The sequence below is a fragment of the Mustela nivalis genome, assembly GCF_964662115.1.
Source record: "Mustela nivalis genome assembly, chromosome: 5".
Taxonomy (NCBI): Eukaryota; Metazoa; Chordata; class Mammalia; order Carnivora; family Mustelidae; genus Mustela; species Mustela nivalis.
The window spans coordinates 78,006,117-78,023,142 of NC_139024.1; the positions used below are offsets into that span (position 1 = coordinate 78,006,117).

The 17,026-nt window shown below is 35.6% G+C and overlaps 1 protein-coding gene across 2 annotated transcripts in view; it reads left to right on the forward strand.

Annotated features, from left to right (window-relative positions):
* The window catches only part of TBC1D32 (TBC1 domain family member 32), a 248,907-nt gene that overhangs the window by 6,446 nt on the left and 225,435 nt on the right, over positions 1 to 17,026 (forward strand). For both annotated transcript variants that reach the window (XM_082730010.1, XM_082730011.1), the window contains exons 3-4: positions 3,151 to 3,312; positions 6,820 to 6,997. In XM_082730010.1, coding sequence (XP_082586136.1) covers positions 3,151 to 3,312; positions 6,820 to 6,997 — 340 coding nt within the window. The remainder of the gene's footprint in view (positions 1 to 3,150; positions 3,313 to 6,819; positions 6,998 to 17,026) is intronic.

The window sequence follows — 17,026 nt, forward strand, 5'->3', positions numbered from 1 at the left end:
TGCAGAAATTACTGTTTACTAATGTGAATCTTCCAATGATCAGGGAGTCAGTAGAATATCCAAAGGGCTATAGGCAGCCTGGTAGTCCTCACATGACAGAGGGCCTTATCCTACCTGGAGATCATTTTTTCTTAAAAGAGCAGTAACCCATTAGGCAAGATTCAGTTTGGGGGTTCTTGGGTTCATTTAATTTGGAAGATGAACCAAAACCTTGAAGTATTTTGAATGGTGTCTTCTGGGAACTAATACTACAGTCATAGATAAAAATGATATCATTGGGAAAAAGTATGTGGTTTGTCAGGTTCCCAAAGAGGAGGTTTTAACTTTTTCTCAGCATATTTGTTATTTGCTATTTATAGATGATGCTAAATAGTGGGGAGGTGTTTTTCTTTTTCTTTTTCTTCTTTTTTTTTAATGTGTCTTTTATTTTAGAATGGTATTTCTTTTAACTTTTTCTTTTAAAGATTTTTCTTTACTTATTAGAGGGAGAAAGCACAAACGGGGGGAAGGGCAGAGGCAGAGGGAGAGGCAGACTTCTTGCTGAGCAGGGAGCCCAACTTGCAGCTCCATCCCAGGACCCTGAAATCATGACCTGAGCTGAGGGCAGTGCTTAACTGACTGAGCCACTCAGGTGCCTCTATTCTCAACTTTTTGAATACATTTTGTTAATGGACTTCTTTCATATGTCCTCACTGCCTTAGTTATAAAAAATATCATTTCTGTTGCTTATAGTTTGGGCTTTAAACATCATGAACACAGGAGTTCTGTTTCTCAGTTAAATATTCATTTCTCGTAATTGCTCAAGATTTGTGGCACAGAAATGGGGCTGATCAAACTAAGGATTAATTTGCCTTTTCATAGTAGATGTTGATGATGAGATGTAAAATTAATCTTCAGAGTGGCCCTTCTTTTAGTTTCAGAGAACTAACTCAGGCTTTCCCATGTTTTGTTTTTCACTGAGTATTTCAGAGATGTGAAGGAAAACTGTCTTGTTTGACTAGCCTAGGGCAGGATGGTGAGGAGGATCAAGATTGTTTTTAGGAACCTTTCATTTTTTTGTACTTTCTTCCAGTTACACTTTTCCTTTACCCAGTGGTGTCATACTGATTGGGCTGAAATGATTATCTATTACTAGATCCTTTTTCATTTACAAGGACATTTTAAAGAAACAATAATACATTTATGGTATTGGAATTTCAGATAATCTCACTATTATAGGTTTTCTGGTTGTGGTGGGATGGATGTGGTAAACATATTTTTTGGGCTCTTCAGATCTCATCACACACATCTGCCAACTCTAATTTCAGAGCCATTTATCCCTCTGTGGAGGCAAAACATAGGGTCTGTCAAATATGAAACAATTAGTGTCTTTAAAAAAGATTCTCTTGAAATCTTAATCTTTGAATTTTTCTTGCTTGTATAAGTTTTTGCGATTTTGTATAGAATATGCAAAGATTTGGTTTATAATTACAAATACACAAATAAAAAAAATAAGTTAACATTTAAAATGGGTGGGAAGTTTTGCTTATATAAGGGAAGGTCTTCAAGTAATATAAGGCAATGACGAATCACCAGAAGAAGCAAAAACTACAGAACTGCTTAAATGATGATTAGAGACTGTTTTCTATAATACATGATTCAGTAAGTTTTTCTTCTAGCATTTCTGAAAATTAGTGTTTGTCATTTTGATCTAATATTGTAGGTCATTAAGTTTACAAAATAATGTTTTCTTCTTCTGCCACTAATAGATCCCGATTTTCTTAAAGCTTAGAAATTACTACTTAAACATTGAATATAAATATTAAATATTTAAAAGTAAATTCAATGAATAACTTAAATTTTTAAGTAAATTACACTTTTAAATTTAATGTGAATTATAATTTTGAGAAAATGAAATATGATAAATTTCCCTCCCTAAAGGCAAGAAATTTAAATAATACAGTTGGTAAAAACATGAATGTTACATTTATTTCCATTTCCAATCTCCATTGATTACTACAGAACATCTTATTTCTTAATATTTTTGAAATTTTTCCATTTTTGAGTGAGTGTGGGATTGTGGGATTGACAAGAGTTTTGGATTAAGGTGGACTTGAATTAATAGCTTGTGAATTTTTTTAAAGGTTTATTTATTTGAGAGAGAGAGAGTGTGCAGGAGCTGGGGGAGGGGCAGAGGGAGAGAGCGAGAAAATCCTTCAACAGATTCCAGCTGAGCATGGAGCCTGATACTTGGCTTCCTGCCAGGACCCAGACATCTTGACCTGAGCAGAAATTCAGAGTGGGCCGCTTAACCAGCTGAGCCACAGGCGCCCTGCAGCTTGTGAATCTGACAAGGCTTTTTAGCTTTTTGTTTGCATCCTCATCTATTTTACCTATTTCATGTGGTAAATAAGACAATATTGATAAAATACTTAGAGCAGTGTCTAATTCATGATAATCACTTAAAAGTCCCTCCTTGTTTATATGCAAATCAAAATGGTGGTTTCTGGAGAAAATTGACTGTGGCTTCATTTAAGTGGAGATACAGTAATTAAGGGGCTTGATTGATTAGGCATTTAAATGCCAAGCCAAGGAAGTTGTATTTGAAGGATAATAGACAGCGAATAATTAGTTTTAAATACAACAACTATTTATTCAGATGTTATGTATGTGATGGGGTATGAGGTATTGGTATGAATAAAGTGGCTCTAACTCAGAAATAATGAAGGCTGTGATTTTTGAGGACCAAGATAACTACAGTATTCAGGATAAGTATGAGAGGGAAGGGGGCAGTGGAAGAAGATGAGCAAGAAGGCCGCAGTAGTAATCTCTGTGTGAGGTGATGTGGTTTTGCACTGACCAACAGAAGTGGAAAAAAAGGAGAGGAGATGAACCCAAAGGATGTGTAGGCAGTGTTATCAAGTGTTGATGACTGGGTGGACTGATGGAGTGAGTTGGCATGGAATATATGCAGAAATTGCCAATGTCCCAGAAAGAAAGCAATAAAATTCTAGTTAAGCTTGATGATTTGGGATGAAAAGTTTAAGCCTAGTTTAGAGGAAGAAATCTGAGGATTTTTAAAATATTTCTGTGCTAACATTTTTTCCTGGGTATGATTCCTAAGCGAGTTTATGATAGTTACTGCATTTATTTTTTAAATACTTGTTTTAGCTATGAATTTGTGAAATATCTTCGGCAGCATATATGTAACAGTTTGGGGTCTATGATTGAAGAAGAAATGGAAAAATGGACATCTGATCAGAATCAGGATGAGGAATCCTGCTATGACACAGTTGTACAGCATGTTACTAAAAGGATTCAGGAATCTAAAGAGTGAGTATGCCACAATGACATTCTCTTTCTTCCTTCCTTTCTTTCTTTCTTTCTTTCTTTCTTTCTTTCTTTCTTTCTTTCTTTCTTTCTTTCTTTCTAAAGATTTTATTTATTTATTTGTCAGAGAGAGAGAGTGGGAGCACTAAAGTGAGCGCACAAGCAGGGGGAAACGCAGGCAGAGAGAGAAGCAGATTACCCACTAACTGGGGAGCCTAATGTGGGACTCCATCCCAGGACTCTGGGATCATGACCTGAGCTGAGGGCAGATGCTTAATAGACTGAGCCACCCAGGCACCCCAAGATTTCTTATTTTTTGATTTGAAGAAAAATCACAAACTTGAGTCATGTTCATCTTTGGATAATATAATTTCCAGTAATGTATTTCTGGCAGTGCTATTAAATTTATTCTAAAAGGAGTATTAAAATATTTTATTAGTCAGAAAATAAAAGCATTTTCATACTAAGAGAGAGCAAAGTTTTATATGGGAATATTAGGAATTTTTAAAAATCTCTGAATAAGCCATTTAATTTTCCTGTGTTTTAGTTTATCCATGTGTAAAATTAAAACAATTATAATTACCTCACAAAGATGTTCTGTGTCTTAATGAGTTTATGTCTTCTGCTTTGTCAGTTGTAGATGAAAGATTTTTAGTTGTGCAGAGTATTATTTTTTTCTTGATATGTGAGATTCAGAAATTATTTAGGACTAATGATGAGGCAGTGGTATCTCTATTAACAGCATTTTTACTGTAATAATTAGAAATTATTTTCTTAATTAAACATCTTGATATTTTTTGAATAGAAGTTTACAGATAGAAGAATTCATTTGTAGGGTCTATCATTTATTCCTCATATGTGTAAGTGCAACTATTCACCATGTAGATTTTCATTATTAACTGATGTGGATTTTATTCACTACCTGTTAGAACTTATTCTTATTTTGACTTTTTGGAGTATTGAATGAGTCTTAATGGTGTTTATAGTCCATACTATATTTGTTTTTCTTTGGCTTTTTCAAAACTGCAGTGGCTACTGTTGAAGACTAGTTCATTTGAGTCTTGATATTGAGAGTCTGGCCTCTAGCTTTTTTTTTTTTTTTTTAAACATTTAAAAAAATTTATTATTCTTGGGGTGTCTGGCTGACTAGTCAGAGGAGCATGCAACTCTCAATCTTGGGATTCTGAGTTCAGGTCTTTCATTGGATGGAGAGATTACTTAAAATCTTTAAAAAAGATAAAAATAAAAATTATTATTCTTATCTCTGTGGACAGCTTGCTGGTATTTCTTGCAGATGAATTCATGTTAGTGTTTTCAAAAAGGCCCGGAGGAAACATGTCTAAGATGAAACTTACAGATTTTCTGTGGATTTTAATGACCCTTAGTCCTACCTTATATACATCATTTAGATTCTTACCTTTATATTTATGTATTAAATTACTGTATCATAAATTATAAAGGGAAAAGGCTTTATGTTGTTTACATGGCTATGCCTAACTGCAAAGGAGTCTGGGACTGTAGTTTAGATCTGTGCCCAGCTATAATACAAATACTGTGGAGGGAGAGAGCAGCTTTTGATGGATTGCTCTTGATTGCTACCAAGGCATTGTTAGGCTTCCCTGTTTCTTGCTACTGAGAATGTGTAGAGGAAAGCTGGACCCTTTCATTTCAGTTATCCTAGAGATACTTTGCCAGTTAGTCTGATGAGTGTCCTAGGATTCCTTCTTGCTCTTTATATCCCCTTACCTTAAACTTGGATCTGGACTTTTCCTTACCTCTGTAACAGTTCTCTTTTGTATGTGTTTTCCTCCTGCATTGTTCCTATTCTCATCTTCTTTTAATATTTCTGTGTTTTCTCGTAACTTCTGATGCTTTAAAAACACATACATGAATAAACTATGTATTAAATTTGATTCTAGTTATATATTATGTAAATTATCTATTGCTGAACCATAGTAAATATATGAGAATGTATTTTAAGTTATGTATAGAATTATATATAGTTACTAATATGTGATGTATATCATATAATTTAAAATGTATTTTAAAATTCCTTTAAGCTTTAAAATCTTAGCCTCCTATTTATATCAAAAACCCCAGCATGGTTTTATTATTTTTATGAGTAACTTACCTATCCTTCTTCAGGTTTATGGAATTATAATAACCCATTTACCAGAAGTATAAAGAAAGAGGCATTTCTGTGCTTATTTTCCTAATGTATTTTTATTACAAAATTATAATAAATACACGTTGCATGCTTTATATTTACAAAGAACTTTCAGATACATACTATTAAGTCTTGCTACAGTTATGTGAAATAGGTCAGCTAGATTGTATTCTTTTCATCTCATTTTATCATTGAGGAAAATGAAACTGATTTATGATGACAAAACTGATAGGTAAAGTAGTCAGAATTATAATCCAGGGTTTCTAATTCCAAAATAGTACTTTATTCACTATTGTTTATTTAAATCTTTATGTTTTGTTTTAAGTGTAGCTTTTTCAGTGGTCCAGGCATGAATTGGGGAGGGGCTGAGGGAGAGGAAGAGAGGGAGAGAGAGAATCTTAAACAGGTTTGTGGGGCTCGATCTCACGACTCTGAGATTATGACCTGAACTGAAATCAAGAGTTGGCTATAGAAACTACTGAGCTACCAGGCATCCCTCTTTCTAAGACTGGAGCTGAAAGGGATTTAGAAGCTGTCTGGTTCAAACTCTTACCAGTTTCAGGAATCCCTTTCTTAACGTCCCTGACAGTAGGTTCTGTAGCCTCTGTCCTTCAAAGGACCTACTGATAGCTTAGCTCTTATTTAGGTCTTAATGCTCACTATAAGTACCTATAAAGATAGGCAGGGACGAAGGGAAGGAAAGAAAGTAGAGAAGGGAGGAGGATAGAGAAAGAGAAATAAAGAAGGAATAAAAGGGATATGTAAGATAGACTGTTCTGGTAGTATGGTATTAGCAGTTGACTATTGTGGAGTACTGGTAACCATGCTATTGGAATATCTTGCCTTAGACTGTGTTAGTTTTACTACCTTGGTCTATGTAATCATTAGATGAAGAAACTTGGGAAATAACATATGTTTTGGAATTCTTATTAATTTTTATACCTGTTGTGTGAATTCCATTGTGCCACTTGTTCTTTAAAAAAAGCTGACATAGGGACGCCTGGGTGGCTCAGTTGGTTAAGCAGCTGCCTTCGGCTCAGGTCATGATCCCAGCGTCCTGGGATCAAGTCCCACGTCGGGCTCCTTGCTCCGCAGGGAGCCTGCTTCTCCCTCTGACTCTGCCTTCCACTCTGTCTGCCTGTGCTCACTCTCGCTCACTCTCTCTCTGACAAATAAATAAAATCTTAAAAAAAAAAAAAAAAAGCTGACATATTTTTTTCCTTTTCTTTAGAACTGTGCCCGTAGAGGGATTTTACAGAAAAAAGTAAGATAGTTTAATTTAGCTGAGTGTTTTAATTTGTGCTAATAGTCTTTCTCTTACCAAGACTGTTTTACATTTAAAGATACAAAGAAATGATGCATTCCCTGAAGAATATCATGATGGTAGTGGTGGAATCTATGATTAACAAGTTTGAAGAAGATGAGATGCGAAGTCAAGAGAGGCAGAAAAAAATCCAGAAGGAGAAGAGCAACAGTTACTGCACAGATAATTGCTCTGATAGTGATTCATCATTCAATCAGGTGTGTTGTTTCCTTTTGCATTTATGTCTTGAAATGATATTTAATAATCAATAACTTCGGTACATTCTTTGTTAGCCAGATTTTTTTTCTGCTTTCCAGTTTTAAGATTCAGAAGAAAAATAATAAAATTACCTAATCTTAAAGATTGAGTACGTGAAATAACATCTTCTAGAATTATAAGTTCAGTGAATGATTGCATTATATCTGACATATCTTAATGAGATATGGAAATAAACTAATTGATTTTGGATTTAAAAAAAAAATACCTGAAACAAATCTGCTTAAGCTTTAGTTAAACAAAACATCTTATTCCTAATTGATTTTTATTAATCAAAGTTTAACTGCATTATAAATGAGATATGGAGATAAAACATTTCCCTTATCTTCTAAGATGAAGGTCACTGTGATTTGTTTTAAAACATGATGAACACTGGGTGTTATATGCAACTGATTAGTCATTGAACACTGTATCAGAAACTAATGGTGTACTTGCTGCTTCCTGATGGCACATGGGAGAAGAATGAGGCACAAACAAGTCATCTGCAAGAGAATGCGAGCAGGGGACAACAGTAGAAAAGTTGTTGCCCCGAACAACTACTCAGTGCTGTTTTTATTAGATATAGACAGTAATCAACAAAGGAGCTGAAGAAGACTACACATTAATCAGATGCCTTGTAGATAAATAAGAAGGAAGGCAAAGTATATCTGGTCAAGCAGTATAAAGTTTATAGTTGAGCAAGCACATTCAAAAGGGGTTACCTAATTAGCCACAGGAGCTCTCCCGGGAAGGGGGAGATAATGGAAAAATGAAGCAGGCAGTGTTCTGCCCTGAGCGGGCTGGGAGTTCCCAGCTGCTTGGCTTCAAGGACGTATATATCGTCCTCTCCCCTAGAGGCCTGTTGCCAGTACGCGTTTTTCTTAAGGATATATCTGAACATGCTTGATGGCTAGTTCAATTCTTGTAAGTTGTATTTTAAGTAATACATTGTTCTGAGGGACAATTAAAGTACTGTATGCTGGCTAATTGAATTTAAATTAAAGGAACCCAAAAAACAAAACAAAAAACCAATAAAATCAGTAAGCCTCTTCTTTTTGACATCAAGAGATCTGAGGTTTTACATTGTCTCTTTCCATGTTATTGGAATCTTTGTCATTTGGCTAGGGCAGAGCTAACAGAATGGCCACAGGTTAGGTTAGTTCTAATAGGAGACTAGTTAGACTAGAGCCTTATATATGCATGCACCATCAACTTCCCCACAGAAATTTCCAGGCCAGTTGGAGTCTGTCTGATCTTTGTGTGAATCCTACCTGTTATTTCTTTTCTTTTCTTTCTTTCTTTCTTTCTTTCTTTTTTTTTTTAAAGATTTTATTTATTTATTTGTCAGAGAGATAGAGAGAGTACAGGCAGGAAGAGTGGCAGGCAGAGGCAGAGGGAGAAGCAGGCTCCCTGTGGAGCAAGGAGCCCAATGTGGGACTCAATCCCAGGACCCTGGGATCGTGATCTGAGCTGAAGGCAGATGCTTAACTGACTGAGCCACCCAGGCATCCCCCTACCTGTTATTTCTAATGAAACATTTTCACCTATTTAGTGTTTATTTGGTGACATAGCCATAACAGATCTTAACCATATACCAAAGAGGAATTTGGGAAATTTTGGTGAAATGTGAAAAAGTCACACATATTGGTCACAGTTGAGACTGCATTTATGAAGGAAAAATGTTTAGAAGTCATTAAAGCAGAACTTGAAAGTTGCTCTGCTCAGGAGAAATTGTGCTCAGGTTTATTTTCTGATGTGATGGAGGAAAGGGCAAAGACTGAATTTTCTTCACCTTGTAGCCCTTAATATTTCTTTATTGATGGACTCTTTGGAAGGAGCTGGGCTATGGAGATTTTAGTTTAGTTTTATTCAGTAGGTTTATCAAACTGCTTCTTCAGATCAAGGAAGGCATAGAAAAACCCAACTTTAGGACTCTGGGTGCTCACAAGATTATACTTTGTTATTTGATGAGCCATCTGTTTACATTGAAATTGAACAATAAGAAGAAAAAAAAATGAAGCATTGTTATTTAAGAAGTCCAAGTATTCAGGCCACAAGGTTGACCGAATAGCTAGCAGTGAAGAGGTGTTCATGTGAAATGCTCAAGTATTTCCAGTCTTAGAATAATAGGTTTTTTCAGAAATTCAAAGCATTTGTAGAAATGCAGTCATAGTTTCAGAAAATGGTCTTGGTTTTTAAAATTTTTATTATTATTATTATTTTTTTATTTTGTTTTGGTTTTATTCTTGAGAAGGAATCAGACTTTAAATTTATATGACTTCTTTTGGGATGCCAAAAGGGTATATCTGCATTTTCAGGTTTCTGTCCTATGGGTATGACTTTGTTTCAGAATGCTCTAATTGAGTTGAAGGTGAACTGTGTCCACTAACATGGCATGGGATCCTTGGACTTTGGGAAAAAAGCATATGAATGCCAGAAGTACCCCCAAAACTCTTCGAGTGTGATCAAACTCCAGCAGATGTCTGGGTGCCTTTGCTTAGTGAAAAGGGACTCTTTTACATGACCAAAGAGCCTGAATTACTATGTTCAAAAGTTGAAAGGGTCTGTGAAGATATGTGTCATTCATTGCATTAAATACTGATGTTGTTGATAATGCTTGCAACATTGTTATTGGGCTTAGAAAAATCTGTCTGAATTGTTGTATGAATAACATTGAATTAACAGTTCTGATGCTGCTGTTTTGATATTGGTAGAAAGCTTGCATTTTGTGAATAAAACAGGCTTCATTTCATTGTTACTATTATTTTTTTTTAAGATTTTTATTTATTTATTTGACAGACAGAGATCACAAGTAGGCTGAGAGGCAGGCAGAGAGAGAGAGAGAGAGGAGGAAGCAAGCTCCCTGCTGAGCAGAGAGTCCGATGTGGGGCTTGATCCCAGGACCCTAGGATCATGACCTGAGCTGAAGGCAGAGGCTTTAACCCACTGAGCCACCCAGGCGCCCCCATTGTTATTATTTTAACAATTACAGCCTGATTATTTATGGATTTCTGACCCATTATTGAAAAACTTTGCACATGGTTGGCCAATAGTCACTATTGGTGTATGTTTGAGGATATTAAAGAATAAAGAAGACAGATTGGTTTTTACGATAATTGTGAGGAGAGCACTGAAAGGATTTGGTATTGTGATTAAACCTTAAAAAAAAGTCACTGCAAAATAATGCTGGAAAGGGTCGCCTGGGTAGCTTGGTGGGTTAAGCTCTGCCTTTGGCTTAGGTCATGATCTCAGGATTCTGAGATTGAGCCCTGCATTGGGCTCTCTGCTCAGTAGGGAGCCTGCTTCCTCCTCTCTCTCTCTGCCTGCCTCCCTGCCTACTTGTGATCTCTCTCTCTAACAAATAAATAAATAAAATCTTTAAAAAAAATAATGCTGGAAAGATAGAAATAATAATATTAGCTGTCTGTAATTGAGATTTCTGCCATATATTTGTACTTACAGACTGTACTTGACTTTATATTCACTATAGATGTTACTGCCCACTTTACAGAAGAAAAGTGAGGCTTACAATAGTAGTTAAGTAATTTTCCCAAACTTGTATTGCTAATGAATTTAAGCCTGGTTTCTCTCCTTCCAAAGTTTTTGTTCCATACTACATTACCTGAGACTGCTTGGGTTCAGATCTCAGTTCTATCACTTACTAGCCATGTGATGCTGGACAGTGTCTTAACTTCCCTGTGCTGTGCTATTTCTCATTTGTAAAATGGGAATGAAACCACCACTTACCTCATAGAGTTTCTGAGAATATTAACTGGGTTAATGTATATCAAGTCTTTAGAACTGTTGCTGCTGCTTTATACGTGTTACCTTTCATCTCTTAAAGGACGTGCTGGAATGGTGCCATTCCGGGACAGGCCAAAATAGAAAAGTTCTCTCCTGTGTGGTTTTTAACTCAGCTTCTCCGGGTTGTTTTCTACAGCTGGGAAGTAAGAGGATTACCCTAATAGACTTCAAGCTTTAAAATTCACAAGCTTTCCTATTGCAGTTTTTCTGTCTTCCTCTTCCTTGACAGTATTTGGTACAGCACAAGCATTAGGCTGTTTTATAGTGTGCAAACTATTTCATTATGTTCCGAAGGAATGCCAAGGTACGCAGTTTATATGGAGGAGATGAGTTTAGGATAGCAGTAACCTGTTACTCTTGCATAATGTTAATTTATTTAAAGCATTTATTGTTTCTTTGCTTTCAAGACAGCCTCTCTTTGAAACTCATCTTTTGGTATCTATAGTCAGCAGAATAGTGGACCCCTTGAAGATATCCATGTCTAAATCCTGAAAACCTGTGAACCTGTTAGCATACATGGTGCTGGTGTCTTTGATTTGGTGAGGAATTTTCCTTTTGAGGATATTACACTATAGCTGATAGGTTGTAAGACTCTCCTCTATTTTAGCAATATCAGCCAGAGAATGGTAGGATAGCCACAGACCCAACCCCACTTCAGAAGTTCTTCCATCTCTAGCTACCCTCAATTCATCAGATTTTGATTATTCATGTTTTATAGCAGAAAAAACTAGGAGCCTGAAGTCTTAAATGTAGTAATGAGAGGAGAAGGTAGCTGAGACTAGAAAATGAAGATCGTGTCATTGATAATTCAGCTTTCTTGTGTGCGACTGGAGGCAGGTGGATTGCTGGGGAGAGTTGGGTAGGTGCAAGTGTGAGCTTTTTGCTTGCTTGCTTAATAGTTCTCTTTTGAGATAATTTAACACCAGAAAAACTAATTTCTTTGATTAACAGTGATAAATTTCTTCTTAATGAAACCTAAAGTTTCTTTATACTTTAAAATATTAATAGATTTTTGTTATTACCTCTCAATGGTAGCACTTTTAAAATGAAAGCTGTTTTTGTTGAAACATAATTAAAACATAGGCAATTAAGAAACAATCCATCTTTTGAAAATGTTTTTAAAAGATTGTTTTTATTTTGGATTAGTAACTTTGTTCTATATTTAAGGCATTATGAAAGGCGGGTACACAATTTAAAAGGTTGTAGATGCACTAAAATTTGAAAAAGCTGCTCTACAGGAAGCTAATTCATTCTGAATCTTAGAAACAAACCAGTCTGAAATAAAGTCTGCTTCTGCCATTGATGAGTTGTGGACCTTGGGTTTTTTCTCTCAATGCTTCAGTTTTCTTATCTGTTATAGTGGAGATAATAATAGAACTTACCTTAATAGGGTTGTTTTGTGGACTAGGTGATTTAATGTATGTAAAGCATTTTGAACACAACCTGGGACATAGTAAGCACTAAGTGTTTGTTTTTGTCCTGTTCCTCATCAGTGGGTGCTGTTTCTTTTCTCTCTCTCTCTCTTTTTTTTTAAGAATAGGAAAGAACTTATGCAGTTAGACATTAAAGCCTGAAGTATCATTAGGTTCAATATTTATATATTTCTTATTTTCCATAGCTATGTTTTTTAAGCAACAATAATAGTTGCCTGTCTTTGGTTGTATTTGAATGGTTTATACAGTTTACAAACCAATCATTTGGAGATTTCTAGGGTAAATTAAATCTGAGGGTAGTTTGATTTTGTTTAAGTATAGTCATTGAATAATGTAAATATTCTTTAGTATATGTTGTGATAAAGTAATTGAGTGTGATATCTGTTATCAAAAAACTACAGGATGTTTTGTTTGCAATCCTTAGTAAACTGCATTTGACAGAAATATATCCCAATCTTATTTTAGCATAAAAATATCTTAAATAGGATCTATATAATCCATAGAGGACCAGATACATTTTAGATTATCATTCAATTCTTGTTCTTGCTCTTTCCTTAGAATGTGTTCAGAAATTATTTGCTTAGCATATGCTTTAACATATGTAAATATGTTTTAAAAAACTCCCCTTTGGAAGTATCTACCTATATTGATATCACCAACAGATCTGTCTTGCATTGCTTTACAAATCAGGTTGGCAGATACTACTTCCCTCAGGAATTTTCAGTTTAAGAAATACCTAAAACTGTTGATAAATCTTAACAAATCTGTATTACATGGGACACACTGTCTACGTGCTGTAGTTAAAGAACTTATTAGTTGGTTGCTATGGGATTTTATGTCAGTCCACTAATACACTGTAACACACAGACCTTAAAAATAGGTAACCTTTAAGGCAGTCTAGGCACTTTAAGTGCACTATAAGGCACTACACTGATGTCTTGTATAACAAAAAATTTTCATTGCTTAAATACCATTTTTAAAGAATAGAATATAGTATATTTAAGGAGATTAAAAGAATTAATAATTAAATGATAAATAATTAAAAGGGAAGTAGATAAATTAATGAAGCTGCTCCAATCAGATAACTATTAGAGGCTATGCTTTTTTTTTTTTTTTTTAAGATTTATCTATTTATTTTAGAAAGAGCGTACGTGCACAGTCATGAGTGGGAGGGGCAGAGGAAGAGGGAGAGAAAATTTCAGGCAGACTCCATGCAGAACACAGAACCCAACGTGGGGCTCCATCTCCTGACCCTAAAAGCATGACTTGAGCTGAAACCAAGATTTGGACATCCCCAGACTATGCTTTTCTAATATATATTCTAATCTGGGAGAAAAGGCAGATATGGTAGAATTGGAGGATTTGAACTCAATGGTTGTCTGTTCCCCAGCATATACTATGTGCAGTATTTTGTGATAGGCACTGCCAAGCTGAAAAGATGAATCAAGTATATGTTATTTCTTCAAGGAGCTTACCTGGGATTATGAGGAGATTATTTACATAAATAACGGAGTCATAAAGTAGAAATAGTGCATCCTGGAAAATCTAAAAGGTCTTTGTAACTAAGACTATCAAAGAAGTATGGAGGAAAGTATTTCAAATAAGGGAATGGACAAAAGCTCTAAATCAACAAAGAATGTGGCCTATTAGGGACCCTGAGTAGTTTGTTTATGTGAAGTGTTAGAACAAAGAGTTTGTGGGGAGTAAACTGGAAGGGTAGATGAGGGCCAAATTATGGAGCAGGGTTTAGATATTAATTATTTTTCCTAGCTATGGAATTCTAGTGCCTGGTATGTTACGTAATTGGTGTCCGAAACATAGTAGATGTCTAATAAATACATGAGGAATAAATGAATGCATTCAAAAGCTAAATTGGATTATTTTGTACATAAAGGAAAATCATTTTATTTTATTTTATTTTATCTTTTTTTAAGATTTTATTTATTTATGTGACAGAGAGAGATCACAAGTAGGCAGAGAGGCAGGCAGAGAGAGAGAGAGAGAGAGGAGGACGCAGGCTCCCTGCCGAGCAGAGAGCCCGATGCGGGACTCGATCCCAGGACTCTGAGATCATGACCTGAGCCAAAGGCAGCAGCTTAACCCACTGAGCCACCCAGGCACCCAGGAAAATCATTTTAGATTGCTGAACAGAAAAGCGTGTTGGTGAGATTTACCCGATAATTGTGTGCAGAAAGGCATGAGCAGGTGAGAAAGAAGATGTAGGGAGAGAAGTTAGAAGGCTATCATGATAGCTGAAGTAAGAAGAAGGCCTGAACTGAGGAGGCTTTTTAGAAGTAAATAGGGACTGATGTGAGAATTATTACAGAGGCATGATCATTAAACTTGATTATTGCAGTGTTTTGGGGAGAGTAGTGCAGAATGGGAAGAGAGTCAAAGTCATTATTGAAGTGTTTGCGGGGGGACTAGTAGAAAAGAGTCAAAAGTCTAGCTGTGGTTTCAGGCTGAGGTGGTGAGAAGACCATGGTGTCATAAACCATGCCTGGGATTAGGGAGGAAGGTTACATGTGGAGAAGAATATAGTGATTGTTTTTTTTCCCCCCCGAAGATTCTAAATGTCAAATACCAGTAAGGTAGTCCAAGTGGTTGAAAATTCAGGATTCACTTTGTAGAAAGGTTGGGTCTACCTAAACAGGTGAGATCTTAGGAAACACATTTTCAGAGGGCCAGGAGAGACTAAAGGATGGGTCAGAAAAGAAGGTACCAAACCACAGTTCACTGGGTAGGAACTTAATGGGCAGTGAATTTCAAGGCAGAAGCCAGTTAATTTCAAGGTTAACTAGCTGTAATGAAGGCTAGAGAGAACATCAATGCTGAGTACTAAGAAAAGCTATATGAATCTCGTTAGGAGTTCACCACAGAATAACACTGGCGGGAAGAGGAGGTAAAGTTGAAGGATCATCATGTTGATTGGCCTTGATCATTTTTGTGAAATGAAAGGCAAAACCATTTTTGGAGAGTAAAGGTTGCTTGCCTAAAGTATTGCACGTAAGATTAGAAAACAAAGCTTTTGTCAAGGGGAACGTTTAAGGAAATGAATTTTGTTAAGATTTATGTATTACATTTTTTGACTGCTTCTTTGATATAATATTAGTTGCTTCACCAAGTATGAACTAGCTATAGTTGAGAATGTTTGAACAATGTCTGGCTCCCCATTTATCAGGGTTGTTATAGAACATGCCTCTATATTGGGGGAGGAGCTGGATTAGAATGGGAATCTATGGAAATCAATGAATTATATCTTTAGATTGCTTGATCTTGAATAGGTAGATGGTAGGTAGAGTCAGTTATTTTATATTTTCTCATGAGAATTTCCTGAGAAACAGGAAATTTACTTCAAAGTTGAAAATTTTATAACAATAAAGCAAAAAACTTCAGTTTTCCTAATGTGAAAACTGAGGATGGGGTTCGAGACTTCAGGGTCATGTAAGTAGCTGAAGATTGAGTCGGGTTTTGAAACTTCATCTATCCGATTAAAATTCATGTCCTTGACATCATACTTATTTTTCAGTAAGTTGGATAGCAAGACATTTCAGACCTAGATAATGGTCTTGTAAAAGTCATGATGGAAGTGTAAGGATCAGAAGAAATCAAGTTTACAAGAGGGGCAAAGAGCCGGCTAACGGGGGAGAAGAAGTTGTCTAGCAATAGTACAGAATGACTAAGTATATAAATATATATTTTACGTGTATTTCAATACACATATGCATGTGTATATATACTTCAGTATGTAAATATATGCATTATGTCTGTATCACAAATGCACATAAGTACATATGCTTATATATACTATTTAAGATATTCTGTATTATGGTTTTTTTTCCTTTTGGCAAGACTGCTGCATTCATATTACTTATATTTATTATTATCATTCATAAATTTTTATATTTTAACTGTAATATAAAAATTCAAAATTAAAGGTCTATTTAATATATGGTACTTTAAATTATGAAAAGTAGCATGTACAGAGTCTTTAGCAGTTCAACTATATACTTTTAGAAAGGAATAAAACTCAATAAAACTTAAGGTTCTTTAAGAAATAGAATATCAGGCTGTTCTGGTTTCTTTATAGAGTGGTTATATGTACCCTTTGTTGCTAGGGACAATGTAACATTGTGGAAAGACTCACTTTGTAATTATTTATGTATTAAAGTAATATATATTGAATGAGTACTCTGTATGAGGCACTAATTCAGGTTTTGGGATACTGTAGTGAAAAAGACCAAATTCTAAGCGATAGTAGGGCAGCTATGCAAAACTCTGGAGGAAGAGCATTGCCAGGCAGGAGGAATGGCAATTGCAAAGGTTCTTAGGTTAGTATGAGCATAGTATCATCCAGGGATGGGGAAAAAAGTCCAGTGTGGTGGAAGTCTGGATGGCAGAGGCAAGAATTGTAGGAGAATGTGTTAGAAAAGCAAGCACCCAGATCATGTAAGTAAATCTAATTCTGAGTAATGTGGGTAGTCTCTTTCTGGGATTGAAGTAAGGCAGATGAAGAGATTGGATTTTTAAGTTTGAGAAGCTCCATCTGACTGTTGCTGGACAATAAATGGGGGGGTAGGGGGAGTAGGATAGGATATAAGAGTAGAAGCAAGGAGACCAGTTAGTATGAATTGAAGGACTCTAGGCTAGAGTTGATGGTGCCTTGGTTTAAGCTTTTAGCAAGGAAGTATGGGGTAGTTGGAGTGAAGATGTGTGGAACTTGGAGATTGTCTTAATGGGACTTAATGATATTAG